Below are 22,829 nucleotides of genomic sequence, written 5' to 3' on the forward strand. Positions count from 1 at the left end.
CCAGCACTCAGCACTTAGCTAGTAAGTGTCCAATAAATATTGCGTTCTTGTAAGAATCACTGAACTGAATGGCATCTGGTTCAGTATAAGGAGGAACTTCCTAACAGTCATGGTTGAACAATAATGGGAACAGGCATCCTCATGAGGTAATGAGCTCCCTGTCACTGAATGTATGCAAGCAGGAATTTGATGACCATCTCTCAGGGAGGCTGTAGGGAGATATCCAGACAAAGTCTAAGAGTAGTGGAGAATACAAGACATCAGGAGATCTCCTAGTTCTGGCCCTGTTTGTATGAGCTAGGGTAAGCCTCTTCCCCTGACTGAGCCTCAGGCTACCCATCTGTAAAATGGAAGTGTGAGACCAGACTTCTGAGTGACCCTTATGCTGTGACAACCCATGGTTTTAGGAACATCTGCTTTGTACCCAGACTTGTGAGGCATATGCCAAAGGACAAGTTAATATTCAGCTAGTGTTTGAGTGAATGTTGAATGAATGAATGAATGAATGGAGTGTTTCTCTTTTGCCCCAACACCCTGCTGGTAAGCTGAATGAAGAGTAGTTAGAGCTTTAAAATTACAGCTCTGGCCTTAAATCTCAGCTCCCCTATTTCCTAGCTGTGGATTTTGCAAAAGTCAATAGGCCTGTTTTTTCATCTTGAAACTGGATCATTATTGTTCAACGACACCCTCCTTCCAGGGCTGTTGTGAGGGTGCGATGCGACCCCATTTAAAATGCCTAGAACAGGATGTAGAACACAGTGGAGCTTTAAGAAATGAGAGCCCCATCCCTTCAGCACATGGCGGGGCAGGAAGTGTGTTTTCTGTTCCAAGCTATTTCCCCCACCCCTCTCTCCTGTGCCATTCTAAAAGGGTAGGAGCTACTGCCAGAGAGATTTTATTTGTTATATTGTTAACTAGCAATATCTGTCCAGCTAGGGACTGACACCTAGCCTTCTGACAAAGCGACCATAAATTCTTCTTGACCTGCTGCGGCCCTCCAGAGACCTTGCTGAGATTACCAGGCCTGCGGCGTGGGAAAAGAACAAGAGGCAGAGATCAGAAGACCCGGGCTGCAGAGACCCACTCTCAGAAACCTTTGGCAAGCTTTGTGACTCTGGGCAGGTAACTCAGCCTCTCTGAGTCTCAGTTTCAACATGTGCCTACATCCTGTGTGTGAGGCTCAAATGAGATCGAACTCTGTATGAGCGAACTCTGAATGAGTGAACTCTGGAGAAACAATAATCGTTATGTAACTGATCATCCCCCGCAGCCCCCTCTCTGTGCCAGGCACTGGACTAGGATCCTTACAAGAGCTGCAAATTTAATACTAATATTAATTGTTCCTATTTTATATGTGAGAAAACCTAAGCCCAGCGAGGTCACATTCTAACCCAGATCACATATTTTCTGGCCTCAGTTTCCTCATCACAGAGATGGGCTTCCTACCGTCATTTAATGACTTTGGAAAGTTAAAGAGTGCTGGGTGGAAAATGGGGGATAGATTGGGGCCAGCCTAGGTCTCCGGGAGGGGTGGGAGGATTCGCGGGTGGTGTGAGCCCCTCCGGATTGAGGACGACCCTGCAGGAGGCGTGGGGCTCGCCCAGGCCTACCCAGGATTCCCAAGTCCCTTCTGGAGCCAAGGGCCCGGGATTCCTGGGCGGCTCCGGGGAGCGGGCGGGGCCGGAGGCGGGGCGGCGGCAGGAAGCGGCCGGAGCGGCTCTCGGAGCGGCCTGGGCCCTGCAGAGCCCGGCAGAGCCCGGCCGGCCTCAAGAGTACACGGGGGGCTGCACCAGGACCCTTGTGGAGCGGCACGCCCCTGAGTGCACGGCGGGGCGCAGGAGGTAGAGACGCGCCAGGGGACGAAAGAGACGTGGGAAGAGTCCCAGGCCCCTCCGGGGAAGACTACGGCGCCAAGCACCGCGGGTGAGAGGAGGGCTGCACCAGCTGAATCCCCGAACTCGCAAGACCCCGACCGGGCGGGGGCGGGGCCTCCGCGGCGCCCCTCCCTCCCCAGCTCTAGGCCCCGCCCCTGCTCCTCCCCGCGCTGGGCCGGGGTCTTCCTCCAGTCCCCGCCCGGGACCCAGCGTCGCGCGCTCCCCCCAGGGTGCCATGGCCTCGCGGCTCTTGCACCGGCTGCGGCACGCCTTGGCCGGCGACGGCCCGGAGGAGGAGGCGGCCGGCCCCGAGGCCGAGCAGTTCCCGGAGAGCTCGGAGCTGGAGGACGACGACGCCGAGGGCCTGTCCTCCCGCCTCAGCGGCACCCTCAGCTTCACCAGCGCCGAGGAAGATGAGGAGGACGACGAGGAGGAGGACGAGGAGGCCGGCCCCGACCCGCTGCCCCCCGGGGACGGGGCGTCGGGAGAAGACGCAGGCGAGTGGGGGAGGATGGAGGCGCGAACCCTGGGGGCCGATTAGGCCTCCACCCAGCCGCGTTCAAGAGAGCTTCAGGAGCATCGGGCGCTCTGAGTTGATCCAGCCGAAACTCCAGCACTTGTTTAAGTGCTCCAGCCACCTCTTGGCTATGTGACCTTGAGAGAGTCACAACACCTCTCTGAGCCAAGTTTTCCCTCTTGTCGGATGGGGGAAATCACTCCCACCCCAGGCTTGTTGCGGGCATTCAATGTACAGTCTGGGATACAAATGGTAATAATGTGCTAGGGATGTTTTGGGGGCGGAGATATTTATTTAGCACCTACTGCCTGCCAGGCATGGTGTTTGGCACCCGGCCCCTCTCTGGCCCTCAGTTTCCATTTATGTCAAATGGTGATAAAGCTTATGTCACCTGTTGGGAGGACGAGCGAGGTCATGGCACGTGGTTTATGTCTACCCTGGCCGTAGGCCCACTGATGTGGCTGACTGGTCGTGTGCTCATACAGAACGGAGCCCCCCACCTGATGGGCAGCGGGGCAGTCAGCTCCTGGCACGGCAGTTGCAGGATTTCTGGAAGAAGTCCCGGAACACCCTGGTACCCCAGCGGCTGCTCTTCGAGGTGACCAGTGCCAACGTGGTCAAGGACCCACCCTCCAAGTACGTGGTGAGTGATGGTCCAGGAACCCCTGGGCTGTGAGTCTAGAAGTCTGGCTAAGAGAAAGTAGGGAAGATCCAACTTCCCCTGGGGTCTGGCTATGTAGTAATAAATGGCTGCCCCATTTTACAGATGAGGAAACTGAGGCCAGAAAGGGGATGTAACCTGAGCAAGTCCTCAGGCAAATGACTTAGTTTCTCTGAGGCTGAGTAAAGAAGGGATTATGGACCTGCCTCCTCTCCTCGTTTTGAGACTAAGAGACCTGGTGTGTGTGCCTCCCCTCGCCCCTCCCCCCAGGCCCACAACTCCCAACCCCCAACCCCAGCCCTCTGCCGAGGTTTTGCAAATTGTAGCAAGATGCAAGCTACACGGGAAAGATTATAAGATTATCTGGGTCAGACTTAAGACCCAAGTTGGATTGGTTAGTGGTTAAAAAAAATGAGTTTGCGATCCAGACCTTGATTCAAATCCCACTTATTACCAGTTGTTTAGCCTTGGGTGAGTTGTGTAACCTTGATGACCCTGTTTCCTCATCTGAGCAGTGGGGATAGTGCAGAGGACTGTTAGGTGGAATTCAGTGAGGCAGTGCACAGAACGCCCTTAGCATTGTGCCTGGCATTATGGAGAGCTCAATAAAATGGTAACTAGATCGTTATTACTTAATTTTGGATTGGAAATCTGTGGCATTTAGGACCTGTTGTGGCCTCCTTCAACCCTGGTGAATCAGTTCTTGAGCACCCACCCTGTTACAGAAGCATCTTGTCCTAAGGGTTAGATATAGAGGATTGAGCTGAAGGACATTGTGGGGAGGGCCTTGGAGTTCCTGTTTTCCTGGCTGTGGAAAGGAGAAACTGACATGGAGAATGAGGTGGGCCAGGTCCTGCTCCCTGCCAGGCCTGAAACTTAGCCTGACCTAGCTAGTCCTGGCAGTAGCAGCTCCCTGCCTCTCACTTCCCTCCTCCTCACCACCCTCCTTTATTTCTGACTCAGCAGGAAGGTAGCCTGGAGCCCTGTCCCACATCTGGGCCTCTCCGCCTCTCTCTGCTGCTGTTAGTAAACAAGGGCCGCGCCCATGGGGTGACTGCTCCAATTTGAGCGGGGATTGATTCTGATGATCGAGTCTTAAGTGGCACAAGTTCTGGCCAGGGGTCATGCACAGGGAGGGGACCCCAAGGAGCAGTTATCACTCCTTTTGCCACTGGGGACCCTAAATGCCAATTTAACTTCTCCTGGGGGTTAAGAGCACAGGCTTTGGAATTCGATCGGCCTGGGTTTGAATCCCAGCTGGGCCATTTACTGGCTAGCTGTGTGATTTGGGCAAGTCTTGGAGCCCTTTGCCCCGGCTTTGAGGCTGCGTCCTCAGCTGTCAAACAGAGGTAGCGACGCTTTATCAAATAGTAGATGAACGTGCCCAGCAGCCTGTGGCACAGGGTGGGTGCTCAGTTAATGGAGCCACTACTATCATTATTCTCTGTTTCGGTGGGACACTAAAGCATCAGATGAAATAATGGAGATAAAATGGTTTTGTTGTCAAAGTAAAAATTAAAGCTAGATGAACATAAGGGGTCCTTATAGACCAGTGCTTCCTGAAGTGTCTTCCGCAGAAAACTGGTTCCCTAGAATGTTAATAACTGTTCTTTAAAAAAAGGAGGTTTTGCAGTCAGTATGTTTTGGGAAAGCAGAGTTGAACGAGAGTAAAATGTTTCTCTATTGTTTAACTTTTTAATCCTTAATATTAATGTACACTGTGAATCTTCGAGAGGATAGAGCAGGCAAACCTAATTGACCAGGGAGGCTATAATATTGGCAGTTTCACAGGAGAAATTCAAGAGAAGAATCTGGGTTTGGTGTTAGTATGCCTTTAACATCTAACACTTGCTAATCCCCCTTTTAAACCTGTTGGTTCAGCATTATTATAGATTAATTCATATCCGGGTTCTCAGACCTGGGAGGAAGCTCACTGGTCACTGTGGGCAGTGTTTCCCAAACCTCAGTCATTCCAGTACCAGCGTCACAATTCTTGTCCTATCCAAATGCTACTTGTACCATTCTTTGCTTAACATTTTTCTTTAAATAGACCTAGTTTTCAAAAATAAGTTTAAAAGATAACTTTATAGCACTACTGTATGTAGAAAGCCTTACTTGCCATAAAGAGAAGATAACCATAAAATTAAAAGCAGTGCAGCGAACCAGTGTCATTCAACCCTGCGTACAGGCTGTTGCCTGAAGACCCTGACCCGAGATTCGCTCTCTGGCTCTTTTCTAAAAATGGAGCTGAGAAGTGTTAGAAGTGCTTTTTTAGAACCAAACAGAGAGCTTCTCAACTTGTACTCAGAAAGATTCAAAGGGAATCAGCGGGACTCACCTCCTGCCTCTGATTCAGTGTTGTTTATTCTAGTACTTACCACCCAAAAATCTCGGGTACCAACATTTCTACACGGCCCACACTTGAGTAAACACTGATCCGGGCCAACACTTCATTCACTAGAGTGGGAGTGACCCAAGACAGGGACTGCCTTGCCTGATGTCACACAATGAGGGAGTAGCTGGCCTGGGGTTAGAGCTTGAGTCCCAGTCCAATGCACTTTTCACAATGATCGCTACTAGGGCTGTCTGCAGACCTGCCCTCCAGGTCTGGAATGGGATAACCTGGCTGGGGATGTGGGAACTCTGTGTCCAGAGTGGAACAAAGCTCCAAGCTAGTCCTAAAGGTTGGCTCAGAAGCCCAAGAGATCAGCCTGGGGGGGCTTCCAGAAGGGCTGTCAGAAGAGCTAACTGCCCTGTGGGAAGGGGGTACTTCCTAGAAGGGGCAAAAGGGGCAGCAGCTGCGGGCACTGAAGCTCGTCTCTGTCTTTCTCTCCCTTGCTGCCTTGGGCCTGGGTCATTTCAGACGAGCCTCAGGTAAGATGGGACTGGGCTCCCTAGCTGCTGTCCCAGCAGCTCCCACCCCCCGATCCCAGCCTCAGGGGTGAAGGGAAGAGGTGCGGGAACAGAGCTGGAAGTGTGGGTGTGGGGAGGCAAGGGGCCCATGGACAACTTGCACCTGCCCTCACCCCCACCCTCTCTACAGCTCTACACCCTCGCCGTGATGGGTCCAGGGCCACCCGATCACCAGCCAGCCCAGATCTCTCGCCGCTACTCGGACTTTGAGCGGTTGCACCGAAACCTGCAGCGGCACTTCCGGGGCCCCATGGCTGCCATCTCCTTCCCCCGTAAGCGCCTGCGCCGGAATTTCACTGCAGAGACCATTGCCCGCCGCAGCCGGGCCTTCGAGCAGTTTTTGGGCCACCTGCAGGCAGTGCCCGAACTGCGCCACGCCCCAGACCTGCAGGACTTCTTCGTGCTGCCCGAGCTGCGGCGGGCACAGAGCCTCACCTGCACTGGCCTCTATCGCGAGGCTCTGGCACTCTGGGCCAATGCCTGGCAGCTGCAGGCCCAGCTGGGCAGCCCCTCTGGCCCAGACCGCCGTCTGCTGACCCTGGCTGGGCTGGCTGTGTGCCACCAGGAGCTGGAGGACCCTGGGGAGGCCCGGGCGTGCTGTGAGAGGGCCCTACAGCTGCTGGGAGACAAGAGCCCCCACCCTTTGTTGGCACCCTTTCTGGAGGCCCATGTCCGGCTCTCCTGGCGCCTGGGCCTGGACAAACGCCATTCGGAGGCCCGGCTCCAGGCCCTGCAGGAGGCAGGCCTGACCCCCACACCACCCCCTAGTCTCAAAGAATTGCTTATCAAGGAGGTACTGGACTAACCTTGCCTAGACTTAACGCCACTGGGGGAAGAGGCGCTGCCGTAGGATGTGTGTGTTGGGGGCTGCTGATGAGGAAATGGGCAGCAGTTGGGAGGCTGTAGGGGGTGCTGGGAACCCCTAGAAGTTCCCCAGAGATTTTGTAGCAGACCAAGGAAGCACGGTTCTTCTGTTGAGCTGGACTCAGGACAAGCTTTGGCTGGGGATGCCAGGGATGGTGCAGGGAAGAAGTCTGCTGCAGCCACTCCAGCTATGAACAGGTGGGGGCTGTGCCCAGGTCAAAGTCAGTGGTCCCTTCTCCATGGGCCTCCAAGCCAGCGAGGTGGCCTCGCTGAAGGGCTAGGGACTCTGCCTCTGGAGTCCTGGTGTTGATGGCTAGAGGGAGGGCTGCAGTTCTGGCCCAAGGGAATTAAAGGCCAGCAGCTCCAGTGGTATCGGTCTCTTTATTAGATGTAAGGGACAGAAGGCCCAGCCCTCGACTGTAACTCCTGCTTCAGGAGTTGAGGGAGAAGTGAGATCCTTGAAGCCCCAGGCCAAGCTGGTGCCTCTGGCTACAGCTTGCTCTTTGAGACCCGAGGGTTCACTCGGATCACGCCCTCCTGGGCACAGGACACTGCCAGGACCCCGTCCCGACGCCACAGCCGCCCTTGGACCAGCCCTCGAGAGCCACCTGTGGATGAGAAGGATTAAAATGGCCTCTCTGCTTCAGCACAGCCAAGCACACTCCTTGACAAGGGCCCAGCCCAGGTCGGGCCGCCTGCTACAAGGGCCCACTGAGTGCTATGGTCACTCCAAATCTCCACACGCCCTGTTATAAACCTATTATGGTCAGTCACTGGGGGGTAGCTCCTCCCTTGGGAACCTCACTTGACAGTTTAAAAGCACTTTCACATATCCCCTGGCTTCCTCAAAAAGATCACATTGGGAGGAGTTCTGACCACAGGCTCTGTCAGTAGCTTGGCTCGGCAGATGTGCCCCAACTCTGGCCACTTGTATTAGGAAACCCTTCAGTTCCTCTTACAGTAAATCAAACCAGGCCCTCAAAGCTGGTAATTCATTAACAACACCCTTCCCTTCCCCGACCCCAAGGGGACAGAGGGGCTCAGTGGGGAGAAAAGGGGCCATGAGGTCTGGCCACCCCTCCCTCCCACCTGGAGACTCCCTCTCCCAGCTAGCCTCGGGCCTGAGTCTGATGGTGATGAAGGGAGCCCTGGTTGCCCTTACACATAGGAGGGCTCGCTTAGTTCTCACAGTAGCCAAGTGAAGCAGGCATTGTCATCTCATTTTCCAGATGATGACACTGAAGGCCAGAGAGGCTCAGGAACTTGGCCTTAAGGATCAGGCTAAACTCGAACCCAAGTGTCCTAATTTCAGGGTGGTTGCTCCTGTGCTGTGATGTTATTGGTGTTTGAGAGTCCCCTTCCCTGAGTCCCTTAAGTGTTGTGCCTGTTTTACAAAGCAAGGCTTTTATTCACTGGAAATGTACTTCCTTGGAAAGGAAGCCAGGACTCTGAGACTAGACACTGATCAAGGAGTCTGGGTCTCTCTCTGTCCGCCACCAGGAGTGTCCCAGGTGTGGGGGCCTCAGAGACTGCTCAGTGCCCTGAGCCCCAACCAGCTTAATCGTCAGAATCACTTAGGGAGCTTCTTAAAAATAGTTTCCTGGACCTCATCCAAGACCTGCTGAGTCAGAATCTTGGGAATGAAATCTGACAATCTGTTTTGAAAAAGCTCCCCCAAGTGGCGGTCTGATGGGCCACCAGGTTTGGATACCACTGTTCTAATGTGACCCTGTTTGCTTAGATGGGGAAACTGAAGCTCAGAGAGGAGATGGGACTTGCCGAAGATCATACAGAGAATCTGAAGTGGGTCTATGAGATAAAGTAAATCATATTCCCAGCATGTTATAGAAATTAAGAGCTGAGCAGGTGTCCTGTCCTCGAACCTCTCACTGTCATTTTGAAGACAAGGATGCCAAAGCCTAGGGGGCAGGAGAGCAAATGACCTGTGTAGTGCCCCACAGGAAGTGGATGGGCTCCCTGCCACCCCAAAGTCAGTGCCCTTGTCCCACGTAGCCCCACACTCACCAGCCCAGGGGCTCTCGCACTCATAGAGCATCCAGTGGTCAGCTCGGAAGGGGGCGTGGAACCACATGGAGTGGTCCAAGGAGACCATGAAGTGCACCTTATGCTGCCACCGGTGGGGCAGCACTGCTGTGCCCAGGAAGGCATAGTCCGAGATATAGGCAGCCACGCAGCAGTGCATCTTGATGTCGCCCTCCCCTGCAATAGGTTCCGGCCCCATCAGCCCTGGGCTCCTGGGCTTTACAGCTCAGGACCTGCAGGGAGGTAGGAGAGAAAGGGGCTGCCGTGCACAGATGTGCAGACTGTTCACTAGGCACCTGGCCCAAGGTATGTGTGCGATGGGGGACAAGGGAGGTGGGGCAGGGGAGAGAGAGGACTGAGATCCAGTCTTCACTCCCCAAGTCTCCCACCCCAGACCCTGGAAGTGTCTTCTTCCAATTTGCACAAAGGCCCCTTATGGTTAGCAGTGGACCTGGAGAAGAATTTCAGCAAGCTGCCTTTGCCTTCCCCAGAAAGGGCCTACGTTAGGATTATAGTCATCTCCCCATTCTCCCCATGCAAGGAGCTGAGAGGGCCCTGGTGAGAAGCTGAGCCACGTTCCCCATCAGGCAGATATGGCAACAGGCCCACAGAGGGGAAGTAACATGCCCAAGGCCACACAAGACAAAGGAGGCACAGGCCTACACCCCTGGAGAGTGTTTTCTTCCAGTCCATGGGGTCCTCTTACCAATATAGCCCCGGGCTCGCACCCAGAACATCTGTTTGGACTCCATGCTCTGCAGCTGGCTCAGGGGCGGTGGGTTCACCAGCTTGATCTCAATGGGCACCTCCCGGGCAGGAATTGGGATCAGCCCCATTCGGTACTTCTCCTGGAGGTTAGGGTCCCTGAAAGTAAAGGGGAGATGGACTAGGGGAGACGCAGGCAGAGGGGGAGCCTCTCCTCTGAGCTGCCTCTTCTGACCCCCCTCATTCCTCCATAGGGACCCCTGCCTTATCCTCCCCCCGAAGCTCCCCTCCGCTCTGGCAGGCAGGATCCTATGATATTTGAATCTCTTCTTTGCCACTTAGGAGCCATGTGGCCTTTTGCAAGTTAGTAATCTCTGAGCCCATTTTCCCATCTGCAAAATAACCTACCTCATAATAAACACTGTGGAGAGACAAGATAATGCTATTGAAGCCAACACAGCAGTCATAAGGCATACCCTACAATATGCACTGTTCTAAGCATTTCACACACATTAACTCCTCACAACAACCCCTGGGGAACTGCTATCAGCACCCCCATCTGATAAATGAAATAAGCACAGAGAGTCCAAGTAGCTTGCTCAGGAGGTGGAGGAGGCAGGATTCGGAGCAGGCCTGGCTCCACAGTTTAGACTCTTAACCACTTCACTTTTCTAAACATTCAGGAAACAGGCTGCCCAATGTGGACTGAGTCACCTAAGCCTAAACAATTGAGAAGACTGTGACCCCAGGGGGAGGAGCCCATTTCCAGAGAAGCCCCTTCGCCATGGCAACAACCACCCCTAGCGCTCCTCACTGGTATTTCCATTTTCTCCCTATCCTCTCAAGCACTGTCCGAAAGAACCTCCTGTGATGATGGAACGTTGTGTATCTGTCCACTATAGTAGCCACTAGCCACATGTGGCTATCGAGTGCTTGAAATGTGGCTAGAGTGCCTGAGGAACAGAACTGTTAATTCTATTTAATGTTAATTAATTGAATACAGCCACAGGTGGCTAGTGGCCTCCTTATTGGACAGCACAGTTCTAAATTTAGGGACATGTAAGAACAATGTCTTCCTTTCATCCCAGCAAACATTTTTGGGCTCTAACCCCATACCAGGTTCCACACTTATTCCTCTCTGTCCAGAGTGGTATAACAATTTACTGAGCACCCACTAAGTACCTTATTATCTCTTAGCTCAATCCTCACAGCAGCCTTACGAGGCAGGAATTATGATCAGCCCCATTTTATAACTGAGGGCACAGCTCAGAGTGCAAAAGCAACTTGGCCCAAACTCACACAGCTAGCAGAGACGGAGTCTAGATTTAAGGCAGGTCTTTCCCAGGTTCAAACCCACATCCATCCCATCACACCTGCTGCCTCCCCAGCAAGCAGCACAGACAGGAGCTCTCCTTCTGATGACAGGAGCTGTGGAGTAGGCAGGCAGAAACAACAGTTCCCATTTCTCAGATTAAGAAGCAGGGCTCTGGGGCCTGCCCAGTGGCGCCGCAGTTAAGTTCGCATGTTCTGCTTCTGCGGCTCGGGGTGCGCCAGTTCGGATCCCAGGTGCGGACATGGCAACTCTTGGCAAGCCATACTGTGGCAGGCATCCCACATATAAAGTAGAGGAAGATGGGCATGGATGTTAGCTCAGGGCCAGTCTTCCTCAGCAAAAAGAGGAGAATTAGCAGCAGATGTTAGCTCAGGGTTAATCTTCCTCAAAAAAAAAAAAAAAAAAAGCAGGGCTCTGAGAGGGTGGGAAGTTGGGCAAAGTCACACAGCAAGTGGGCACTAATGGAGGCACAGCCCTGGCCAGAATCCATGTGTCTGTCCTGTGTCAGGACCTAGAGCTCTTTTCCCTTGCCCCCCTGCATTTTTCTAACTTTATTAGCTGTGATCCAAGTAAATATGTTTTACCAGGTGACATTCAAAATATTTAACACACACTAAGGCAAAGGCAGCAAGGCCACAGCTCCGCAGCAGGGACCCTCCCCCCGGCCAGGCATTAACTCCTAGGCTGCTGGATTACGGGCGACCCCAAAGGAGGAGGGGGACCATTCAGGGACTGGGGAGGCCTGGATTTACCAAGAGGTTACAGAAGTATTTCAATACGTTAACAACCAGTAAAGCTGTAACAGCACCTGAACTGGCTGAACCATAAGCCCTGCGTTTCACAGCATGACCCAATACACTTGCACATGCCCACATGCCCACGCACACAACTGAAGCTAAAGTTTCCCGAAAGGATTCTTACCTTTACTACATCAATACACTTCAATATCTTCTTTTCTAGTCTATATTTTTTAAATGCTGGTCAAGACCAACTAAAGGATCCCGTGACCCACTAACAGGTGACAACTGCAGTTTGAACACTGGCCTGGAGCCTCCGGGTCTCTCACCTTAGATACTGGTCAATGAGGGTCTCGCTGTCAAGCAGCTCTTCCGGTGGAGGCACAGCGGGCATGGAGAACTGGTGCTGCATGGGGCTGGGCTGGGCCTGCTGGAATGACACCTGGCAGATGAAGATGGCCTTGCCATGCTGCACGGCCTTCACGGAGCGCACTGAGAAGCTGGCCCCTGTTCGCGTCCGCTCCACCTGGTACAGCACTGGCACCTTTGGGTCCCCTGCAGTGGGCACAAGGGACACAGTGAGCCCCATAGGCCCAGTCACTATCACACTAGCTGGACAGGCACCTCTGCTACTCATTCTCCATTCGTTTTCTGCTCAGTAGCTACTGACTGAGAGGCCTGCTAAGGGAATAGAGAGAGAACACCAGACCCTGTCATCTAGATGCTCCCAGTGCAGGTGGAGCTTCTCTCTGTCACCAGCACAGAACAGAAGGGACACTGCCAGATTTCCTGCATTCAAATCCTGTCTCTGACACTCACCAGCTGTGTGCCCTTGGGAAAGCCACTTAACCTCTCTGAGCAATTTACTCATCTGTAAAATGAGGACCATCATAGTGTTCATACCTCTCAGGATTTTAATGAGAATTAAATTAGCTCATAGTTGTAAAGTGTTTAGAATAATATCTGGCACATAATAGGTGCTCTATAAGTGTTTGTTAAATAAAATAACTACTCCCAGCTTTTTTTTTAATTAATAAATTGTTTATTTCTGGAATTTTCCATTTAATATTTTCAGACTGTGGTTGACTCCCGGTAACTGAAAGAGCAGAAAGCGAAACCACAGATGGGGGGGGGGGGGGTACTGTACTTAGTTTAACATGTTTATATTAATTGAATGTCTTATAATTAATACTAATTACTGAAATGATGTGAACTCCTTGGCAAATTATGAAAGGCTCTGCACAGACTCTATTTATATAGCTTAGCTAGAAAGACTACAAACATCCTAAAGATGGATCCAGGGTAACGAGCACCCTGATGGCATCAGTGTTTGAGGGTGTGTTCTGTAAGGTGGATGTCACAATAAAAAATCACCTGCACAAACACAACTCGGTTGCTCAGAAGGATGCCTGGACCGCATGCACTTGAACACTCGAAACAATACAGGGGAGGAAATAATTAGCATAAACACACAAAGCAACTGCTGTGAATTACTCTTTTTCTCCTTTTCCGTTCTTTTCTCTTCTCCTGTAAGTTCTTCAGGTTAGTCATCACATTCAAAGACTTACATCCCCACATAATCAAAATGATCACGGCGTGGAACAGCAGCACTGCTGAAAACACTATCCGAATACCATCCCCCTTGAATCCAAATACTGGCCTCCAATTCATTGCTGCCACTTCATTGATATATTCAGCACAACAGACTAAAATTAGGCACAGGAAATGCCCCACCTACAGTTTATACCTCTGGAAGGAGAAACACGTGAGCAGCAGCCAGACCACATGGAAGCCAGGCAGCCCTATGAGCCGCAGCTCGGTCCAGTCTGTCTGCATGATCACAGCAGGAATGCTGGTGGGGAAAGAGCTGACTGAGAAGGCGGACAGCATTGTCTCCGGAAAGGGCCACCTCCTCCCCACTGCCACCCAGTCATCCCTACCCCACCCTGATGCCTTTTTTTTTTTTTTTGAGAACAAGCAAAGGCTATTCAAAGTTTAGTATTGCAAGGGAGTCAGCCATCATCACTTATAGTTGGCAGAGACTCAAAGGCATACAGAGGAATGGGAAAGCTTTATAGCAAAAAAAGCTTTCTTTCTTTTCTTTTTTTTGGTGAGGAAGATTGGCCCTGAGCTAACATCTATACCAATCCTCCTCTATTTTGTATGTGGGACGCTGCCACAGCATGGCTTGATGAGTGGTATGTAGGTCCGTGCCTGGGATCTGAACCTGCAAACCCCAGCCCAGTGAAGCAGAATGCACAAACTTAACCACTACGCCACCAGGCAGCCCCAAAAAAGAGGTTTCAGGTGCCAGCCCGGTGGCATAGCAGTTAAGTGTGCATATTCCACTTCAGCAGCCCAGGGTTCGCCACTTCAGATCCAAGGTGCGGACATGGCACTGCTCAGCAAGCCATGTTGTGCCAGGCATCCCACATATAAAGTAGAGGAAGATGGGCACGGATGTGACCTCAGGGCCAGTCTTTCTCAGCAAAAAGAGGAGGACTGGCAGCCACTGTTAGCTTAGGGCTAATCTTCCTCAAAAAATAAAGAGGTTTCAGGTGTGCCGTGATTGTAGGCTGGTGGCATGGGGAGTTGTAGGCAGGCTAACTAGAAGCAGGGTGTCCCATGTAATTGGTTAGGTGTGCATGTTTGGCTTTCCCCAGTTGGTCTTAAGTTGGAAACATAAACAAAATTAGGGAAGCTGTCAGTTATTCCTCAAGTCCTGGCTCTTTGGGGCTGACTGTTACAGGGGCTATAGTTTGGCTTTCTGGAGTGGTTGCTAGACATGGTGGTCTGACTTTCCACAAGTGTGACTTGTAGACAGTAGGTTGGCTTCCTGTGCTGGTTGTACCAACAGGGATCGGAGTTCTGTTTTTCTATATGGCCTGGCCATTGTCTGTTTGAATATTCATTCTCTCTCAGGAAAAGCCTGCTGTCGATCAGTCACTTCATCCTTGCTGCAAGCGGAAGTCACTTGGCCCTTCTCTTCTGGGCTTCTGCGCTCCCAATACAGGATGAAGGCATTGGCCCTGGAGGGGCCTATCAGCCTCGACAAGCAGGCGGGGAGGGTTTTTAGGCAAGAGAGTCTCCCTGGTGTCCTTGAGGTCCTTCAGTGTCTCTCTGAGTCTGGCTGACCTTAGGGAACCGTGAAACCTAGGCGGTGAGAGTCGGGGATGATTTTCTACTTTCAGACGAAAGTGGAAGGTCTAGAGAAGTGCTGCTTCCTGCGCCCGGATCCAAATGGGGAGCCACCCAGGCACCAGGGGCTCATTCAACGGCAATCAACATCACTGTGAAGCCCTGAAGCCGGGCTGGTTGGTGCAGTGGTCTGTCATCTGGCATTGCCAACGGGGACCTTTAACCGAATGGGCACAAAGGTCAAAGGCCTTTGAGAAAGGCTTCCCAAGAGTCCAGACACCGGAAATAGCTACACGTGCAGTCTGATTTCAGGAACTGGGAAGGAAGCCTCCCTTTCCTCAGAAAGAACTTAAAAAAACCACACAGTAGCTTTCATGCAACTCTTGGGCTGCAACTAAAATGTACTTTCAGTCTAGTGACTTACCCACCAGCATGAATGAGTTCCAGACCTAGTCTTGGAAGTTGTTATTGCAACAGAGCAGGCAGGCCCTGGAGGATGTTGAAGGAAGGGGGTGAGGGTGAGGAAGTGAGTGCTAGGACCAGGCAGCGTTAGTTACTGAGGCCTCTTTTCTCACGTTGGTCTCACAATAACTAAGCAAAGTGGGTCTTATGCCATTGTACAGATGAGGAAACTGATGCCATAAATAACATTTTTTTGGAATCCAGCCAAACCCATTTGTTTACATAATGTCTATTGTTGCTTTTGCCCACAAAACCTAAAATATTTACTATCTGGCCCTTTACAGAATAATGTTTGCTGACTCCTCTCTAGATTCTCCACGCTCTAAACCTATACCAAGACAGATGACTCCTGTACCACATTCTTCTACCTCTCTACAGAAATACTTCCCCCAAAACCCCCCAAACATGGGGCCACCCGGCACAGTGGTTAAGTGCGCACATTCCACTTCGGTGGCCTGGGGTTCACTGGTGCGGATCCCGGGTGCGGACATGGCACTGCTTGTCAAGCCATGCTGTGGTAGGCGTCCCACATAAAATAGAGGAAGATGGGCACAGGTTTTAGCTCAGGGCCAGTCTTCCTCAGCCAAAAGGGGAGGATTGGTGGCAGATGTTAGCTCAGGGCTAATATTCCTCAAAAAAAAAAAAAAAAACCAAACTGACCTACATTCTATTCTGGGCTTTTAGAAAAAGAAGTGATACGCTAAATGGCCAAGGACCAACACCTGCCTCACCCCAGAATCTTTTATTTAAAAATACCATTGGAACAGCATTGCTGATTATATTTGAAATACCCAGTGGAGGGTCACATCACCAACTGGTAAGAGAGCTTCCCTTATTGCCTTGCTGCCAGGACAGGTACCTGAAGGTTACTGTAAATATTAAATAAGAACATGATTACCCTTGGCCCTTGTTCCCAACAGACACAGATGAAAAGAAGTTAATCTTGTTAGTTTGGTGTTTTCTCGTTTAACCTGAGGAGTGACTCAAGGGTCACAAGGATTTATGAGCTTGTTTTGCACCAGAAATAGAATGTCTTTAAGGAAGTTATGATCACCAGATAACCAGCCCCCAGCTGGCGGCCCAGAAGTCTCATTGCCCAAGGGCTTATCTGGAGTGAAAGGAACATGGACTTCCCCTTTTTTCTCAGAAACTGATCCTCCCAAGCCCTTTAGCTCTATAAAAACCCACTGCTTTCTTCTTTTGTTAAGGTGGATTTGAGAGTACCTATCCTCTCACCTTCTTGTTTTGGCCAATTGGAATAAACCTTTCTCCATCTCCAAGCACCTATGTCTCAGTGCCTGGCCTACTGAGCATCAGGCACATGAACTTGAGATTAAGAGGCTGGTATCAAGCTCAGAATTAACTTTTGTATAAAACTGCAACGATATGCCTTAGCCTAGTTTTTTGACACAATCATTTCCCCAAAAATCCCCTGTTACTACTAGCCTCTTGTTCCTTCACTTTTATTTTAATAGTCCTATAATAGCTGCCAATTATTTTAAGCTGTCTTGCAGCCTTTCAAGAAGCAGGTAGGGACACAAATAATTGATGATTATTTTGAAATAGCAGCATGGACATGGCTCATTTCCTGCTCCCCTGAATGGAGAATTTCCAAGGAAGAGGATCCTTCCTCCAGAGCCTGGGGTGGGCGCTGTCAAAACTGACTTCAGTGGAGCCATTTTAAAATGGAGTTGGAGCTGCCTTTCCTGAGAAACTGCCTGCAGCCTAGAACCTTAGACTGAACGAAACCTTTGGATGGGGCCAAAATGACAACTGTTTTACAAGCAATTGTTTGAGAAGTCAGCAGGAGAATGGACATCCCAAATCACAAAGACTGAGGATTGTGGACTTTCTGAAGATAGTCAGTAGTCAAAATAGCCAGGACTAGCTCTCTGTCTCAACTCCAATTAAAATTCTTTGTAATACAACCTCCTTTCTTTGCCTTTAAAAGCCCCTGACTTGGGGCGAGCCCGGTGGCGCAGCAGTTAAGTTTGCATGTTCCGGTGGCCCAGGGTTCGCTGGTAGGCATCCCACATGTAAAGTAGAGGAAGATGGGCACGGATGTTAGCTCGGGGCCAGTCTTCTTCAGCAAAAAAGAGGATTGGCAGCAGATGTTAGCTCAGGGCTAGTCCCTCGGGGCTAGTCTTCCTCAAAAAAATCCAAAAAACAACAACAACAACAAAGTAGCTCTTAAAAAAAAATAAAAGCCCCTGCCTTTTACCCCCCAGTGGGACAATATTGGGTTTCTACCTGAATCTGTGCTCCCCAAATTGCAATCCTTTGATCTCAAATAAACGCTTTACCTCTTAGACTGGTTTCTGTTTTTCTAGGTTGACATACGGTGTCAAAGCAGGACCTGCGGGCTGGCCCTGCAGCCCAGTGGTTAAGTTCACGCGCTCGGCTTTGGCGGCCCAGTTCGGCGCCGAACCAGCAGCCGGTTTGGATCCAGGGCGCGGACATGGCACCGCTCATCAAGCCATGTTGAGGCGGTGTCCCACACAGCACAGCCAGAGGCACTCACAACTAGAATATACAACTATGTACTGGGGTGCTTTGGGAAGAATAATAAAAAAAAAAAAGATGGCATCAGTTGTTAGCTCAGGTGCCAATCTTTAGGAGAAAAAAAAAAAAAGCAGGACCTGAAGTGATCTCACCTTTGAGGACTGGCCTCCCCTGGGAATGGCTCCAGTACCAAAACATGTGCCCTTGGGTGCTCACCACGTGCACGTACCACCAGCTCCTCCAGTCAGGAGTCCTCTCAGGTTCTGACCTCCCTCCCTCTTGGTTGAGGTCTTTGCCCTTCTTTGGGCTTCTGGGGGAAATACCCAATCTGGGGTAAATTAACCACAACACAATTGTCTCCACGTGGGCACATGGCTACTGCCGTCTGGAAGGGGTGCTCTGTGTGAGCCGGCTACAGCTGTTGCTGTCTGAGGGTTTATCCCCTGTCTGTGATACTCAGATTCTGTCTTTTGTGCTGTTTGTCCAAACAGCTGTAGACAGTGGGTCAGAAGCACAGTTAACAACCGGAGGCTGGCTACTGGTGTCTCTTTGGCTGGCTGTGGTTTAATAGGGGAATTCATCTTGTAAAAGTTCCTAAGAACTTCCTCCCTCAGGAACTCCAGCTGGGTTTATATTTAAGAACTATGGTCCAACCTCTTGTAAATTTTTGACATGTAGATATTTTTGTTAAGAAAGTAAATTTGTCCTAAAGTAAAAAACTGGTTATGAGAAAGAAGAAAGGACAAATTCTAAATGTAACAAGAAAGTCATAGAAAAGGAACCCTGAGAAAAGAATTTTGTGCATGGTGAAAGTGGCTAAGATTGGAATAAATTTAATTAAGTAAATGAGTCTTTTTTTTTAAAGATTGACACCTGAGCTAACATCTGTTGCCAATCTTTTCTTTCTTTCTTTCTACTTCTTCTCCCCAAAGCCCCCCAGTGCACAGCTGTATATTCTAGTTGTGAGTGCCTCTGCTTGTGCTGTGTGGGACGCCGCCTCAACATGACCCAATGAGCAGTGCTATGTCCACACCCTGGATCCGAACCAGCAAAACCCTGGGCCGCCAAAGCCTTTAAAAGCTCCTGACTTTTACTCCCTAGTGAGACACCATTTGGGTTTTCTACCTGTGCAATTCTGTGATCCCAGATAAACATTGTGCCTCTTAAACTGGTTTCTGTATTTGTACGTTGACAGGTACCCTCTCAGCTCTCCCATGGCTTGGAATTATCTCCCAAGAGTGAAAAAGAAAAGCACATGGGGCCAGCCCTGGGGCCAAGTGGTTAAGTTGCACGCACCACTTTGGCAGCCTGGGGTTTCGCCAGTTCAGATCCTGGGCGCGGATGTGGCACCGCTCATCGGGCCATGCTGAGGTAGCATCCCACATAGCACAACCAGAGGCACTCACAACTAGGATATACAACTATGTGCTGGGAGACTTTGAGGAGAAGGAGGGAAAAAAAAATTGGCAACAGATGTTAGTTCAGATGCCAATCTTTAAAAAAAACAAAGAAAGAAAGAAATGCACAGAAGGAGGAAAGAGTATGAAGCTTGGAGACACACAAACTCAAGTTGCAATCCCAGCTCTGCCTCCCTGAGCACTGTGGGAACTGGTTACGGAACGTCTTCAGGTCCTAGTTTCCTTACAGGTAGAATGGGGGCAGGGATGCACTCCCCTCATGCTTACTTAAGAGGACTAAACAAGATAATGTACGGGGCTGTGCTCTGTATCATGCACGTTGTAATTATTCTCATAAGTTCATCATCAAAAAATGATAGTTATAGGGCCGGCCTGGTGGTGCAGCGGTTAAGTTCGCACGTTCCGCTTCTCGGCGGCCCAGGGTTCACCGGTTCGGATCCCGGGTGCGGACATGGCACTGCTTGGCATGCCATGCTGTGGTAGGCGTCCCACATATAAAGTAGAGGAGGAAGGGCACAGATGTTAGCTTAGGGCCAGTCTTCCTCAGCAAAAAGAGGAGGATTGGGAGTAGTTAGCTCAGGGCTAATCTTCCTCAAAAAAAAGAAAAAAAAAATGATAGTTATCATTTATCGAAAACCAGCAACACTCCAGCCCTGCACTAGATACTTAACCTGCAAAGACTCACAGAATTCTTTCAGAAACAACATAAAGAAACCAATTCAGAGGGATCAGGTAATGCCCCTACCCCCACAAAACAAAACAAAATTGTCTCACTAGGCTAGAAAGTTTACAATATCAAAAGACCAGCACTGAGGCCAGCCTGGTGGCATAGTGGTTAGGTTCGCTCTGCTTTGGCAGCCCGGGGTTCATGGCCCAGATCCTGGGCATGGACCTACGCAGCACTCATCAAGCCATACTGTGACGGCATCCCACATACAAAAAAATAAGATTGGCACAGATGTTAGCTCAGGGCCAATCTTCCTCACCAAAAAACAAACAAACAAAAAGGCCAGCACTTTATGAGCTTCCAATCACGCTGAAGAAATAACGGGCACATTTGCATCCAACTAGCAGAAAGGTAGGAAGGAGGCTGGGCCCACGGCAAGTATTCAAATACTTTATAGCAGTGACTGTCAGGGAGCGCCAGGCAATAAAAAGACCCCGGTGGGGGCGAGGGGGGGGAATGTAGTAGGAAAAGGTATATTTACTATCATAACTATTTTAGATTTGTAAAATGAAGGGGAAAACCCCACTATTCTTTTCTTAATACAAATCACACATGGTAAAGTTCCATAAATTCTTCAGAGTTCATGGGACTATGCAGAAGACAGGGACTCAAAATTGGGGGCATCTGCCTTAGGAGAGGAAGGGAGGGAAAGCCAGGGAGATTTTTATGTTTCTCAAAAGACAGCATGGGTTTTAAAAGACTACTCTCTCCTTTATCGATCCTGGAGCTGTAAGCAGCTGTAGAAGTCGTCTCATTAAAATACCCTTGGTCCCGCCCCTCCTCCATTTATCAGGTGAGATGAACCAAGTCTCAGAGAGCGGAGGTGACCTCACTCAAGGTCATACGGCAAATGAGCCTCACAGCCTAAACTAGACCCAAGATCTCTTGATTCTCAGGCTGATGCTCTGTTCTCCGAGCCAAACTGCCTCCCTCCAAACTCCTGGCAGAGGTTACAGCATTCTTCTGAGAATCCAGCACAGTACTTGGCAGCAGGTGTGTAAGGAACGAAGACCCCACAGGGAATAGTTACGCCACAAATCTCGTCATCATCAGCCAGATAATGAAATACTCAGTGAGTCTCAGCAGGTGGGAGGAACAAGGCTCTTCTCCACCCCAGGCCTTGTTCCTCTCTAGGCTCCCTAACGGGGAGCAGCTAACTCTTTCTTCTCCCACTCCCCCTCCCCTTCCTCTTCCCTCCCTCTCTCTCCTCAGTCAGCCCCCCAAGGCCAGGAAGAAGCGGCTGCCTGGATCCTGGCTGGGTTCGGGGCAGGGAGGGGGTGGTTTACCTTCCCGCACGAAGTAGCAGTGCAAGGAGTGCATGTGGACATCTTCACTCACGGACTTGGCTGCCGCCACCAGGGCCTGGCCCAGGATCTGACCCCCAAACAGCCGCCGGGTTGTGGGTGCCCAGTAATTCCTTCCTCTGTGGGGAGAGGGAGAAAGCAGGAAAGACTTGGGGGCTGGGCCGAATCCTGTGATCATCAATGAGCCTCTTGTGCAGGATCTCTCAACCATATTGAGTTTGGGATCCTTTTGAGAATCTGGTGAAAGTCACGGACCTTTTCCCCAGGCAAATATCCTAACATCATTCTGCATACAACTGCAAGGCCTTCAGGACTGCCCAACTCCTCTGTGGACTTTGGCTAAGGATAATGGAACAATTCCCTTATTTTACACTAAAAGAACAGGGATCAGAGAGGGAAAGCGACTTGAGCAAGGTCACACAGCTTAAACACTGCCACCCTGAGCAGTATCTGGGTCTGTTGACCCCAAGTCCAGTGTTTCTTCCACTGCCCACACCAGAGGAAGGCAGAATCTTCTCAAGAGCTTGAGTGGACCAAGATGAACCCAAGAGCTGGGGGTGGGCTGCATTAAGACCTGCCACTTACACCCCTGAACTTCTATAGTCCAGTTCTTCCAAGTACTAGATTTAGAGCTTGAAGGGCCTTCAGAATTCAAGTCTGACCTCTTCAGTGTACAGATGAGGAAACTGAGGCCCCAGAGGTGAAAAGTCTTGCCCAGTGTGTGAGCCCAGTGAAGGCTGAAGAATTTAGGTCTCCAGGTTCCCAGAGCCCAGCCCAGCCCAGAGTTTAGCATTTTTCATAAAATGCGTTGCAAACAGCCCAGGAAGTTATTTGTAATCATCAAGTGGGGGGAAGGGAAGTTAAGGCCTAAAAACAGCTTTCAATAAGCCAGTAGGAGCCCTGGAGGCCAAAACAAATCCCCAGCTGCAGTCAAGAATTTAAGTGGTATGGAGAAGGAAACTTATCGTCCGCTCAGGCCTCAGAAATCAGACCCCACCAAGTTGTGGTGGGGATGGGGTTTGTAAGAGGATAGTGAATATGCAAGGAGCTGCAGATAAGTTTTAAACCCGATCAGCTGTGTGCCCTTGGACAAATCACTGCCCTTTCTGGGATGGCTCCCCGAGGGCATGACCCCTCAAGGGAGGCTGCTGAGAAGGATATCTCAGGTCACCCCTTTACTGGCCCAGTTTGCCAGCACCTCCTAGGGGGGGGGGCTGCGCAGATCCCCGCGCCGAGAGGGAGGAAGCCGGGACACCTATGTCAAGGACAAGTTCTCTCCCATTCGCGGCAGAGCCTGCATCCCGCGCAGAGCCCATCCTCGTCCAGGGTGCTGTGGGGTTGCCGGAGTCGAGATCAGGAGCCTCGGTCCCAAAAGGGGGGATGCACGCCAGAAGCGGCCGGCTACCTGAAGAGATCTTCGTCCAGCGGCTCGAGGTTGAGCACGCTGGTGACCAGGACGCTGCGGAGGTCCCCGGGGGGATCGCCGCTGCCCTGCCCGTCCTCCGGGGCCTGCGGGGACGACATGTCGATCACTTGCTGCCAGCCCGGGGCACTGCGCTGGACCTGACACGCCTAGACTCATACAGAGCGCGCAGCTTCCGGCAGATTGCCTGAGTAACCGGAAATCCCCT

The 22,829-nt window shown here is 50.9% G+C and overlaps 2 protein-coding genes across 2 annotated transcripts; one reads left to right on the forward strand and one right to left on the reverse strand.

The window, feature by feature from the left end:
• The first annotated feature begins 123 nt into the window (after positions 1-123).
• SNX21 (sorting nexin family member 21) lies at positions 124-7,198 on the forward strand. The gene is made up of 5 exons (XM_046678051.1): positions 124-146; positions 1,002-1,122; positions 1,846-2,371; positions 2,877-3,034; positions 6,096-7,198. Exons 1-5 carry the CDS (start codon positions 124-126, stop codon positions 6,768-6,770), a joined length of 1,503 nt encoding a protein of 500 aa, XP_046534007.1. The 3' UTR covers positions 6,771-7,198.
• ACOT8 (acyl-CoA thioesterase 8) lies at positions 7,192-22,797 on the reverse strand. Its single transcript, XM_046678604.1, has 6 exons — positions 22,604-22,797; positions 21,181-21,317; positions 11,977-12,202; positions 9,579-9,736; positions 8,855-9,049; positions 7,192-7,437 (listed from the first exon to the last, which is right to left on the reverse strand). Exons 1-6 carry the CDS (start codon positions 22,720-22,722, stop codon positions 7,319-7,321), a joined length of 954 nt encoding a protein of 317 aa, XP_046534560.1. The 5' UTR covers positions 22,723-22,797; the 3' UTR covers positions 7,192-7,318.
• Between the last annotated feature and the right edge of the window lie 32 nt (positions 22,798-22,829).

Source organism: Equus quagga, chromosome 12, assembly GCF_021613505.1.
Source record: "Equus quagga isolate Etosha38 chromosome 12, UCLA_HA_Equagga_1.0, whole genome shotgun sequence".
Taxonomy (NCBI): domain Eukaryota; kingdom Metazoa; phylum Chordata; class Mammalia; order Perissodactyla; family Equidae; genus Equus; species Equus quagga.

Coding starts and splice junctions, on each gene's coding strand:
- SNX21 (XM_046678051.1), top strand. CDS start 124: ATGGGAACAGGCATCCTCATGAG. Junction 147..1,001: donor GGAACAGGCATCCTCATGAG/GTAATGAGCTCC, acceptor GCGGCCCTCCAG/AGACCTTGCTGAGATTACCA. Junction 2,372..2,876: donor GGCGTCGGGAGAAGACGCAG/GCGAGTGGGGGA, acceptor GTGCTCATACAG/AACGGAGCCCCCCACCTGAT.
- ACOT8 (XM_046678604.1), bottom strand. CDS start 22,722: ATGTCGTCCCCGCAGGCCCCGGAGGACGGGCAGGGCAGCGGCGATCCC. Junction 21,318..22,603: donor CTGGACGAAGATCTCTTCAG/GTAGCCGGCCGC, acceptor CTCTCCCCACAG/AGGAAGGAATTACTGGGCAC. Junction 12,203..21,180: donor CTGCTACTTCGTGCGGGAAG/GTAAACCACCCC, acceptor TGCCCACTGCAG/GGGACCCAAAGGTGCCAGTG.